We start from the raw sequence: 13,538 nt of genomic DNA on the forward strand, positions 1-13,538 counted from the left end.
AGCACTGTGGAGTTCCCTGGAGGCTTTAAAAGCCCTAACGTGGTTTGTTTCAAGGGCAAAGTGTTCTCAGCGTAACTGCCTTCAGAAAGTCTGCCTGAGAACAGAACTAGGTTTGGGTAGCAATGTGAAAGATGGGATATTTCCTCCAATGACATCCAGTGATTTGATATCAGACACACTTGATGTGTGAGTGTAAGAGAGTGAGGAGGGATTTTCCCTAACAAAATTAAACCAGGTGTTGAGATAAAAGTTACCCAGCTCCAGGGGCCTGATCTAGTTCCTCTTTAAATCAGTGGAAAGAATCCCACTGATGCAAATTGGCCTTGGATCAGGCCCTACAGTTAGGGCACCGCCTCAAGCTTACCTTCCACTTCAAACTTGGTGGCATATCTGCGGAGACTCCTTTTCTGTAGTGCGGTGAGGTGCCTGGGATATCTGCCTTTGGCCAGGTATTTGTACACCTGCTTGTACCTCTCTAAAGATTCAGCTCTGGTCTCAGCCTGGATCCCTCCCACAGCTCGGACTTCTGTCTGGGTGCCGCATTCCACCTCAGTCAGAGCTGCCATTCCTGAAGAAAACACCAAATGGATTAATTACAGCTTCCAGGCTCTCCAGTAGTTTCTCAGTTTGGGGCTTAGAGGATATATAACACACTAACGCCCTCCTACACTGTGCATCTGTCACCATTGCCCTCGACTGGACAGAGCATCACTACTCAAGTGCAGAAGCAATTGTGACCATGTTGTCTCTTCTAGCATCCACAGCCTATTGAGGCAGTTGGCTGGGCTCTAAATACTAATTCCATTTGTTTCGTTAGGTATATTATATGCATATACTTAGAGATCTGGATGGACAGTTCTCCACTCACCCACTTCCAATATCATTATATCTGTCATGATTACAGAAATTACATATTAATAGCAATGCTCTTTATACTGATACAGTTAAAATTCAATCATACAAAGTGAATTAACTCAAACAGCATAAACGGAATTGAGTTTTAATCAGCAGGTCGCAAAGTGCTTTATAAAGGAGATCAGGACCATTCTCTCAAATTTATAGATGGGAAACTGAGGCATGGGGCGCCCCCCCACTATTCTGCGATGAGTGACATGAATGGCCACATATTTAAATACATCATAAAACATATACAAAAGTAAATGTCTGTGCTGGTAACCGTTGAAACACTGATGTTTATTCAGTTTCTTCCAAATTAGTTCAAAAGTTGGACATTATAATAATCAATAGAGCATCAGCACAGGGTGACTGAGCTATGCCATCCCCAAAGATCCCAAACGCTTTCTAATCCTTGCACAGGGGTCAGGGTCACCCACCCACAACTCAAATGCCCCTTTCCATCCCACTGTTTCCCAAGGGCTCTCAATATACCATGGGGGTGATTCAGGAGATCCCAACGTGAGCGGAGGAGGAGAGAACGAAGAGAAGGAAAACAGAACAGGAGAGAAGGAAAAGGAGGGGAAGAGACACTAAATTGGGGTGTGGAGACAGAAGATTGAGAAACAGGCAAAAAGCCCCCTCGGTTTTCTTCGTTCCCTGTCCCCGAATTATTTGTTGACGCTCCCTTGTGTGAGCAGCGGCCACCGGAAGCAAGGCCTGTTGGTTCCCGGCGGGGCCATTTGGTTGCCGGACCCGCTGTCCTGACAGCCATTCCCTGGCGTCTGTCTCAGCCCGAGGCGCCGCCCCTCGTCCTCTACAGTCCGGGTGGAAACATGTCCACGGGGGCCGGGTCCCCGGCCCGAGGCTTCTTTGCCTGCGCCTGCTTCCAGACGGACAACCTGTTCCTGCGGCGCTACGGCCTGCACGTCAGCTACCGGGACGAGCCGCAGCTCCGCAGGGACTATGGGCTGGTAACCGCCCCCCGGCACCCACAGGGGAGGGGGAGATGGGGGGATTCCCCCTCAGGCACCACAGGGGAGGGGGGAGATGGGGGGATTCCCCCTCCCCCCCCAGGCACCACAGGGGAGGGGGCCCCTGGCTGGGGAAAGCAGATGGGTACCCCCTGCACGCACCAATACCTGCTGTTTACATTGTACTGTTGGATCCCAGGTGCTGTATTGGGTGGTCACCCCCAATTCAGCTACATTTGGAGCCGGATCTTGCCTACAGCTGCAGGCAAAATAGGTTTTGAATAAACACTTATTGCACCATTTCATCCCAGAGGATTCCCAGATGTTTCAGAAACTGTACACGGGCCCCTTGCCTGCCTCTGACGGGCATCCACCTCTGGGGCAGGCAGGAGGTGGTAGCTATTTAACACAACAGTCTCCATCAAGAAGTGGCTAAGTAGAAATGCAACATCCATTAATATGGCCCTGCCATAGAGGATTTTAAGCCAGTCTGAAAAATTGGGAAAGCCTTATCCCTATTTTATAGATTGTTAAACTCCTTAATATGGACCTCAGTTTCCCTAAAGCCACAAATTTGTGGCAGAGCTGGAACCAGATCTCCTAACTCATGGTTCTCTAGACAACACCACTTCCCTTTAAAATGTATATTCAGAACAGTTACATGCTAAAAGAAAATACGCCCACAAGTCTTTCCATTAAAGTTGTGTTGCAAATGCTGTTACTGGAAGACACAGACCTGCACTTTGGCTATGCGCTAGAGCAAGCTGTAATGTTCAGGGCCTTTACTAGAGAAATATTGTACTTTCCCCTAGGGAGCCATCTCTTATGCCCTATGCAGAGTATTGCCATAACATATTATAGGTGATCTCTGAACTCCATGTTCAATATAAGGCTTCCTATAAAGCTAGGATCATATTAGAAGGGGGGAAAAATGACCAAAGAGTAACTAAAGCAAGAACTAGGATACTGACCACTGGGGTAATGTTGGTCAATTTTCAGGTCTACCCATCTCTGTAGTACCATTAAAAGCAGAATTGCATAATTCAAACTGTAACACAAACATAGTAGAATATGTCCTTCAATGAGCTTTCTTCTAGGAACATATTAAAAGACCAATCTTGCCAGTGTCTGGGATTTCCCCTCAGATTGGCAAGTCCCAGTACAGATGAGGTGGGACTCAAATTGTAGCCCATCTGACTATGTCAAAAAGCTGGCAGGTAATTGACAACCTTATAGCACAACACTGCAGAGGATGTGCCAGACCCTCTCCCTGCTGTGGGGCAAGGCCTATCCTGCTAAAATTAGCTGTGTAGATAGGGAGGCATGGATTGGGTGAGTAGAGAGCTAGTTATCGTCTGGCCTGAGAATCCAGGAAACCTCCTGATTCCTCTGGCAGCAGGTAGTGCTACTATGCAAAAGAACTGGGGATAAAGGAATTAGTGGGTATGCCTGCACTCCAAAGGGCTGGTTGTGGAATGTATATATGGGGATCAAGGAAAAAGCAGCTCAGAATAAAGGATCTGGGGAGAAAACCCGAACTCCTTGCTCATAGTCTGTTTTAATTCTGCTCCTAAAGAAAACTTTGGGCTGCAGCATCAGAGCCCCAGACTGTTTCTTAGGGAGCTAGACTGCTGTGTCAATCGCTCTACCTGTTGCTAAATCTAAATAGATTTACATGACATAATTAGATTAGAGCTAGAAACATTTTTTTTTTAAATTAAGTATAAGATTCTCACACAACTCCAGGAGTTGGGACTTTAAGAAAGACCAAATATCAGGAGACTTATGGTAAAATTGGGAGAGTTGACAACACTGCCCATGCCAGGTTGATGAGCATCATAAAAATCCGTGATACTTATCAACAGTTAATCTCTCTATATTACAGGTGTTAGGTGATCATGGGTGCAGGAGTGATGAAGACTTTAATGCAGTTCTGGAAGAGGTATACACAATTTTACCAATAAGTCATTTGTAAGGGTCCAGACAGCTCCACGTGGACCACCTGTTTTCATATGTATTGCTTATCTCAATTAATTACAATTTTCCAACCACAAGTTGTGGAGTCTCTTTGGTTAAGTGGGAGTAGGGATCTAATCTAGAAGGCTTTCTTCAGAACGAATCATCTTGATTTACAGGAACTTTCATATACAGGGTTAACGCTAAAGCATTTGGCGATATAGTTTATATGAACAGTGAAGAAGAGAGGTCAAGCGATTTGCTGAAAGCCAGAGGAAGGCAAGGTTACATAAAGGATTGAAACACTCGGTCCTAGTTTCTCTTCTATCCTCCAACACTCTCTCACACTCAGACATAAATGATGTGCTGGATTGACATAGAAATTAAAAACTCTCTACTGGCGCCTGAGGGCCAGGTTGGATATTCTGATGACCTCATTTGCTGACAAAGTCCTGAAGTTAACACTGACATTTATTCCATGGCAATGGGTTCCTTGCTCTCCTTCCTGTTGGTTTAATCAATCTGTCCCATCTCTTTTCTGATTTTCCCCCATTCTCCTTTTATGTAAAATACACGTTTCCAAAGTTAGTGTAGTGCATTTAGATCATACCATTTCATCCCAAAGGATCCTGCAGCACTGTATGCATTGTGTACAGGGATCACTCACGTGCCACTGAAATGCAGCCACTTCTAGGGTGGAGTATTCAGCAAAACAGATGACTATTTATTGCACCATTTCATCAGAAAGAATTCCTAAGCAACTTAAAATCAGTATTGCCCCCACAGCCCTCTTTGGCCATAAGGAAACAAAGAGTCCCCCAGCATCAATGTCCAGTTCAAGTCAAGACTGAAACGATAATCAATGTCAAGGAAAAACAGTATTAAAAATGCATTTACACTGAAATTACTCTGAAATACATGGGGTATGAAACACATAGAAGATATTGTTAAAAGCAGGCGCTCTCTACAGGACATTTTCAAGGGAGGAGTCCATCTCTGGTTACCAAATAGGCCAAAATAAAGGGAGATCTTTGAAAGGAAGTTACCCCTCTCTCTGGTAAGTGCCTGGCTTTTTAGGCCCAGGAGAATGGAGGAGACCAGAATGGTGTCTGCACCCTCCAGATAATTCTTCTGCTTCCTGCTTTCAAAAGGGTATCTCAAAATTAGCCTCCTGAGAGGTTTATGAAATTGGAAGAGTTGCCTGAATTTACTATTACTATGGGTTGCTTCCTCCTTAAGTGACAGAGTAGTCCATCACAACAGCGCTTTGTAATGAGCCTCCGCTAATGAGCACCATCTCTCTGCAACTGAAGTCCCTCATTTTGCCCAAACTTACTCAAGTGTGAAAATTCTGGCCTCTCTAAAGTTAGGCAACTAAAACCATATGTAGGCACCTAATAAGGAGCCTGCTTTTCCAAGGTGCTGAAAGTTTGCAGCCTCAGTTAACTTCAGTGGAGTTCCTTTAGGTATTTTGCTTTTTAAACCCATCCTTCTGTCTTAATGAGAGTGACTTAGACCTCTCCTTTAGTGACCCATAGAAGGCATAGAAATACATTCAGGACGCCCAAAGGTGCACATGAGCAGATGATGCACTCAGCAAAAATTACTATTTTGAATCAGTAACTGAAACGTTTTTATTACTGCCAGCATTTGATCTCTTAACAATATCATTTCACTTATTCCTAGATTCAGAAAGAAGTGCAAAGAAGAAAGCAATTAGATCATCAGTCCATGGCAAGAAAAGCCATAATTTCACAATATTACAAACCAAAGCATCCAGAAGTATATGTTCTACAGGTAAAACACATGCTGTTTTGAGTCTGTAATAACGCTTTAGTAACCACATGGAAATCTAGTTTGAAATAGGAAAGCCTCTTTTGTGCCCTTCAGAATCCTGTCTAGTCTCAGGACTGTGTTCATTTAAAAGTGGACTGACTTCCACAACTTGGACATTTTCATAAATCTCTATTGAAGAAGACAGAACACCCTCTGGACGTGATTTGCTTCTTACTCTCAATTTATTCTGGGGTAACTTAACTGAAGTCAATGGTTACATTCCCGTAGATGAGAATAGACTCAGAACCAGCTCAGACTGCTGCTGGTAATATTAAACGTAAAGTCTTATCACGAAGACTATTGTGCACTACAGAGTTTAAGGAGCAGCCAATAGAAAGATCAATCTAATAACAAGTGCTACACTCTGCATCACATTCTTCACTGGGTAATATTCATAGCACAACCCGATTACTGTATGGGGTTGAGATCCTGGCCCAAAGCAAGGTGGTTAAAAAAAAGAAAAAACAAACAAAAAAAATCTATTAGGCATGACTGTTTGCACACTGATCTGCAGGGGGTTCTCAAACTTCATTGCACTGTGCCCCATTCCGACAACAAAAATTACTACACAACCCCAGGAGGGGGACTGAAGCCTGAGCCCCCCTAAGCCCCACTGCCCCGGGTTGGGGGGGCTAAAGCCTGAGCCCCACCACCCTGGGAGGGTGGGGGGCCAAAGCCCAAGGGCTGCAGCCCTGGGCAGGGGGCTTGTAACCTGAGCCCTGCCACCCACGGCTGAAGCAATTTGGGCTTTGGCTCTGGGCAGTGGGTCTCCGGTGTTGGCTCCAGGCCCCAGCAAGTCCATTAAACCCATTAAAACAGGGTTGCGACCCACTTTGGGGTCCTGACCCACAGTCAGAGAACTGCTGTCTGCTAGGTTATGTGTGCTCATAGTGCGACCAGGGCAAAGATAAATCTGACCAGCTATAGCTTATAATTACAGCTGAACTCCAGCAATAAGTAATTTACATCAATCTACCAAGAAAAGTGCAAGTGCAGATTACAGCTTTGTGCATTTCTTTATGATTTCAATATTTTATATATGTTTATATGCAAGCTAGGTGTGGTCCCTAGATTCCACTTACATTTCAACTGCTGCCTGCGGTGTGGCTGTTTGAAGGTTAGAGATGAAGTCATTGTGTGTTCATTTAATTTTTTTTCTTTGTCTTTCTCCCCACCTAACACAAGGATTCATTTCTGGCTCCCGAGTTTTTAGAGACAGTTAAGTACTGCACATCCCAAGATGCTGATCTCCAAGGTCTCTTGCACTGCATTGATTCTATATCAGGTAAAGTGAAAGGATCTATCAGCAAAGTAGGTAGAGCCACACTCTGATATGCACAAGTCATTTCAATGGTGAATTGTTTATTCTAAACCAGTTCTTTAATATTGTAATTTTGAAAAATGACTGGAGACCATTAGGATATTTTCTTCTGCATGATCAAAGTTCTTGAGAGAGGCAGTATAGTCTAGTTGTTAGAGATGGGGGAAATCTTGGCCCATTTAAAGTCATTGGCACAACTCCCAGTGGCCAGGATTTCACTCTTGGGATCCTGGGTTCTATTTTGGCCATCCCACTGACTCAGTGTTTGACCTTCCGCAAATCTGTTCAAGGGACACCGTACACTTGGATTATTTGAAATGGGCTATTTCCCAACGTTACCATTTAGTAGATCCCCCTTTAAATTATGTCTTGAATTTTTTTTTTTAAGTTCTGGGTTTTTCTGCTTGCTTGTTGATGTCTGTGGGGCCTTTTCATGTGGGAGAAGCTGACAGAATATATAGGGGAAGCAATGAAAGTGTAAAAAGTAAAATGGAAAATAGAGGGGTTTTGCATTGACACCCATTGTGGTTGTTACATAAGAGGAATAATTTTCAGGTACAAGCAACTTTTTCAAGCTGTTGGTATCCCAGTTCCCCCCATTTGTAATACTCATCCACTTTTTATGTGGCTCTTTATGGCTGTATGCTGGAAGTGTAATGTAATTGTATTTTATTTCTAACAGAAAGGGCTAATGGATTGACATGGAGAGTCCTTAGAGGGATGATGTCCCACCTCCCACAAAATGCCATGCCTCAAGTAATTCTCCATCACCACCTGGTCACCTCATCATTCAGATGCTTTTAGCTGTTGGCCTGGGAAGTCTGGGAGGCTTTCAGTTTCCAGTGACCAATAAGTAACATGCCCTAGAGTCCAGCCTTGTAGTAATAACTATTTAACAAACAAAACATGCAATGAGGCACATGGAGGCTGTCTTCTCTATTGTACTGCTGTCGAGTACTGTTTTCTGGCAAATAGAGTTATTGTTAAGGATAGTCCCTATTGCTATTTTATCTAATAAGAGACACCTCCTTTTTCTTGGTCAGATAAGAGGATATATCGACTTCCAGTGTTCACTGAGGAATTCTGCCGAGTCTTCATTGAAGAGATGGAGAACTTTGAGCAATCTGAGATGCCCAAAGGCCGGCCAAACACTATGAATAACTATGGGGTAAGACTGAGCTTTGTAGAGTTAACCTCTCATGTGCTATTACAGCCTTTAGAGTGAGTGACACGTATCAGACCAACCTATTTGTATGTATTAAGGTCCATTCCCCTCCGAGATCTTGGGAAATCCATTACACACACTGATATGAAACCCCAAATGCAGAGACACTCATAAATTAAAAGGCACAGGGGTGAGGGAGTTAATTTTACTTACATTTCTAACTTTAGTACATGGGCTGGGGGAGGAGGTTGCCAGAAGGAGATGTGAGGTGGAATCTGCTTTAGTGGAATCTTGTATTTAAAATTGTATATTATATATAAAAATAAAACAATTACTGAAAAAGTTTGATGGCAAAATGTTAGCACCCTGCTTTTAAACAAACACTCAGAAAAGTAGCACCATGTACACTGGTTAACTGAGATGGCTGCTTTACTGAGACATATTCCAGGGATCTAATTATCCTAGTGATAGTGAACAGCAATGATTGCTACTTAATTGGGGCAGCATTAATATAAGTGAGGACACACTTGGATAGTGCCCAGGGGTTAACTGATGTTTAACTAGGTGTTGATATGGTGGATGTAATTTGAGTACAGAAGCTGCCAAATAAAGTTTTAAAAAATAAAGATGAAATACCATGCATAATATTTCATGCAATAATATAGTCGGTTCAAGTCTATTTTTAATAAGTGTCTTCATCTGATGTGAGAAATTAGCCATCTACCCGAGTGTCCCACTTAAGAGACTTCTACTGTATAAATTGGGACATAACCATGCAAAAAGTGGGTTAGTAGGATTATTGTTCAGACTCTAGGTCCTGCTTTATTAGAGAGGACATAAGCCAGTGTCTTTATTGTAGTCACCTGTGCATTGTAACTGTACTCTCTGAAAAGAGAATAAATCTCTTCAATATGAACTATAAACTGCAGTATCCAAATGGACAAGGAAAGGTTGTAAAAGAAACTAAGGAAAGACACAGTTCAAGCAGAGTTTGTGGCTCTGCACACAAACTTTAATAGTCCTGATCTCTAGCTCCTCCACAATGGAATTCATTTCCCTCAGCCATCCATGAGGCTTTCTGCTCTTAGCCTCTTCCTCTCCAAGGTCTACAAGTCCCAGTTTCTCTTGCCTTTCTGCACAGCTGCAGCAAGTTTCTGGAGTCTACTGCCGCTGCTCTGGGATCCACCGACGCCCTCCTTTAGAAAGTCGCCTCCAAACAGAGTGACTGTACACTGACCACACCATTCCAAGTATGGCCTCTCAGTCCTTGCTTTGCCTGTAGAAGTACTTCATACAACTGGGACTTGATACTTCAAGAACACAGCATTTTATATATTAATTTAGTGCTGGTGAAAGGGGTTGGATTGACAGCCTGAGACTGGAGTTCTCTTTGGCCACACAAGACAGGACTGCTGTATAAAACCAGCAGGAATAGCACAACATACCAGTAAAAATTGGCTTTGTATATGGCACTACCCATGCTGGTTTTGATCCTCCTGGCATTCTGCATGACATCACTCTTCATTCTGAACTCATTGTCCCTGTTATAGCCTGTGTCTTTGCTCACTAGATCTTTATCCACGTAAGCAGCAAGGTGGAAGGGAAGATGACTACCAGGAGGCTCAGTAGCATATCTAATGATATAGCAGAAGCGCCCATGTTGCATTTGCTGATCAGTGTGTTCCATGTACTCTCTCTTTGGTGCAGGTTCTGTTAAATGAGCTTGGATTGTATGAAGATTTCATTACACCTCTGCGTGAAAAATACCTGCAGCCCATAACATGCCTGCTTTACCCTGACTGTGGGGGAGGCTCCCTGGACAGCCACAAAGCATTTATCGTCAAGTACTCGCTACATGAAGATCTGGATTTGAGCTCTCACTATGACAATGCAGAAGTCACATTAAATGTATCCCTAGGAAAAGAATTTACTGAGGGCAACTTGTATTTTGGAGACCTCAGACAGGTACTGAGAATATCTCTCTAACTTAGGCCTGATCCTGCTCCCCACAAAATTCCCACTGACTTCGGAGGTGTAGGATCAGGCCATTAACTTCGTTTCAGGAATTTTTTGAGTAACTGAGTTAAAGGTGACACCATCAAGTAGCCTTAGGCTTAAAATATAGGGTTAGCTCTCACAGATCAAACCTGGTCATTTTCATTGATTGGTTTATTTGATGTTATGAACCTAACTAGAATAAGCCATGGAGGAGGACTGGTGCTTGTAGGGAGCTGTACTTTGAAAAAGAAGATCATATAAAAAGTTGACTGACTAAAATTAATTGTCTGCTTCTGACCGAATCAGGACTATCTTGTTCACCAGTTTTCTATGTAAGAGGAGGTTATAGTGAAATCTTTACTGCTGTGAATTAATCATAAATATTGAAGTTAACAGGAGTCGATTCAAATAGATCACACAGATAACTATTATATCAGAGGAGGGAGTAAAATGCTCTTACCTCCTTCACAACTAAAATAATGATCAGGAGGGCTCACTTTGGAAGAGTGGAGAAAATGCTTTAAAGACTCAAGCAGTTTCAGCCTTTCACTTGAGAAGAGTGAAGCCCTGGTCATTTTATTAGAATTTCCAATGTACTTTTAGCAAGAGAGGGTTAATATGTGCTGGCCGAATTGCTATTGGACTGTTACAGTCTGCCTTTCTATGTGCCTCTATGTAGTTTGAGCTGGGAACTGTTTACTGCCTGTCCTTAACGGTACAAACAGATTACCAGGTGTAATGTTTCATCCCAGAGGTGGCTGCATTTCAGTTGTGTGTGAAGTGATCCCTAGATATCATTGGTTAATAAAACAGTCTGGGGTGAAAGGCACTAAAAGCAAGTTATAATAATGCTTTAGAAAGTCAGCAGCAAGAGACAGTTCATGTAACCTAGCATCTGCTTTATTATCTATTTTCAAGGCCCCAACCCCAGTGCCAAAGTATGTGGAGATTGAACATGTGGTATCCCAAGGCTTGCTACACTGCGGAGGGCAGATGCATGGGGCCCTGCCTGTCTCCTCCGGGGAGCGCTGGAACCTCATTGTGTGGATGAGATCATCTGCTGTCCGCAATCAGCTTTGCCCCATGTGCAACAAGAAACCTGAATTAGTGGATGCTGAGGGGTTTGGAGATGGGTTCACAAAAAGTCCTGAAGGTGACATGCCCAAGACTGTGGATTTATGCTCTTTAATATAGGAGATGATAAGGAGTGAATTCTCCAGTCTGAGCTGGCTAAAACTGAGCTCCAAGCCCCAAGATAGCAGAAACAAGCACAGTATCCCTTTGGCAGAAACATGTCAAGTCAACAAATAGCTTCTTAGAAGGCAACTCAAAAACTTCTCTTGGGGGAGGGAAAACAGCTTTTTGAGCAGCAGCCGCCATCTAGGGTCTACTGGAGGAGTTGGTGTTTGGGGTAGACAATGCCTGCACTGTGGGAATTTTTTATAAGCATATTCTGAAAATGTAAAAAGGCTTAAGGTATTGATCTATACCGTGAACTGCAGAGGTCATCTGAGTACAATCACACATAGAAAACAGGCAGAAAGACTGCTTAGGTCTTATACAAAGACAGCTGCTCTGACAGCCACGGTTACTGGTTGATGTGTAAAAAAAGAATTCTACAACAATATGCTACCATGTCAGTCAGCGTCCATTCACAATTACCACTACCCTCTTCCGGATGGAATATCTAACTTCACTAGGGTAAGAGCCTGCTGCTTCCCAATGGATGGAATACAAGACCCGCTCCGAATGTGACAGTGTTGTCCCCTAGTGGCTAAAACAAGCAACTTTGTGATCAAGTTGCTTCCAATGGCTGCATCTTACAGGACAAACATAAACCTATTACTCTACAAGTGAGTCACTTACTGCCTTTATAACCCCAGACTCAAAGTGCTAAAAATCACTTTTTAAAGATATTGTGGATTCCACATGAACAAGCAGAAATCAGCTGTAGAGTCAAAGATTTGGGGGGCTGTTTTCAATTTATGACAACATGTCTCTCTGGTGTAAGGAGAGAGCATGCAGAAGTAGTCTAAACATTTGTAATCACCTTCCATTAAGTATGAGAATATCCTTCCAAAGTGGGCATACAGAATAAACTATCTCCAAGGGAAGGGTGGACATTCTAGTCCTTACATGACCAATGCAATCTTTTGAATTCTTGAATTTGGCCCGAATATCCCACTATGATGAGTGCATGAGAGAGAGTGAGATTAGATAGTCACACACACTGTCTGTCTCAGTGCCTGTTAGTCCAGGACATTAATTCAAAGCTTCAAATCACAGACTCCAAAAATCTAGAAAACTGATATTCAAGAAGCTAAAATATCCTTTTGATTTTGTTGCCTCGTGTGACTCTCGAGAAAACTAGATGTCTATTAGCTATCCATGCCACCGACTTTACTGGGGGCTTCTTTAGGTCATTCATTTTAGCTCTGGTAATTACTTGATATGAACTTTCTCATTTGCATCATTAGCAATATGACGAAAGCCAGACTTTGAATATCACCAATGTAGTTTATGAAGAATGTTAATTTTAAGCATTCCCAGTAGATCCTGGAGTGTTTTGGCCTTGACATCTCATTAGCGTATGCTGCTGATTAGTTTGCATTTGAAAAACTTCTTCAAATTGCATTTTGAAAGAAATGGCCATTACACTTGTACACAAAACCCGAGAATCAGCACCAAAGGATTTTGCTTCTGCTGTTTTCCATAACAACAAAACCAATCACGGAATCTTAATTTCTTAATCAGGAAATGTTCGTTTCATATTTGCATTTAAATTATACCAAGAAAATTAAGTTAATGAAAGAAAAATGTGCCTGTCAATATGGCTGCTGCTGTCTGAATTCTGTTACCCTGAATTCAGACTGTAAATGACTGACAATAAAGAAAAGGCTCTGGGATATACAAGAATAATCTCTCTCCTCTGTAGTCTAGTCATTAAATCAGGAGCGTGGGAGTTTCTGGCACTCACTCAATTGAGTCATCGTGGGTACTGCAACTTTATGCCTCAGTTTCCCCATGTGTAAAATGAGGATAATATTCTTATCTAACATGTATTCAAAGCTAAATGTATTAATATTTGTGAGCCACTTGCATGTTCTCTGGAGGAGGAAAAGAAATCAAATATCTGCTGAGTTTTTAGCTGGTCATGTCTTTGAGGGAGAACAGCAGAAAGCAGACTACAGGAGGACCCTTGAAGAGAAAAAGCAGTAGGCTATGTATGTCAAGGACTACTGTAACAATAGAGCAAGGGATCTCTACCTGGGCATCATCAGTGGATGCTCTTCTTACCGACCTTGACCAAGAACCCACCTGAACTTCACTTACATTCCAGAGATCATCCTGAATTGCACAGGGAAAATCAACCCCTTCAAGACAGCGATAAAGG

General features: G+C 42.8%; 1 protein-coding gene across 1 annotated transcript; it reads left to right on the forward strand.

Annotated features, from left to right (window-relative positions):
• Positions 1-1,648: 1,648 nt before the first annotated feature.
• OGFOD2 (2-oxoglutarate and iron dependent oxygenase domain containing 2) lies at positions 1,649-13,063 on the forward strand. The gene is made up of 7 exons (XM_032800539.2): positions 1,649-1,868; positions 3,754-3,810; positions 5,511-5,621; positions 6,846-6,945; positions 8,025-8,149; positions 9,854-10,111; positions 11,063-13,063. The coding sequence occupies exons 1-7, from the start codon at positions 1,731-1,733 to the stop codon at positions 11,336-11,338; spliced, it is 1,065 nt and encodes a 354-aa protein (XP_032656430.1). The 5' UTR covers positions 1,649-1,730; the 3' UTR covers positions 11,339-13,063.
• Positions 13,064-13,538: the final 475 nt, after the last annotated feature.

Source organism: Chelonoidis abingdonii, chromosome 22, assembly GCF_003597395.2.
Source record: "Chelonoidis abingdonii isolate Lonesome George chromosome 22, CheloAbing_2.0, whole genome shotgun sequence".
Classification (NCBI taxonomy): Eukaryota; Metazoa; Chordata; order Testudines; family Testudinidae; genus Chelonoidis; species Chelonoidis abingdonii.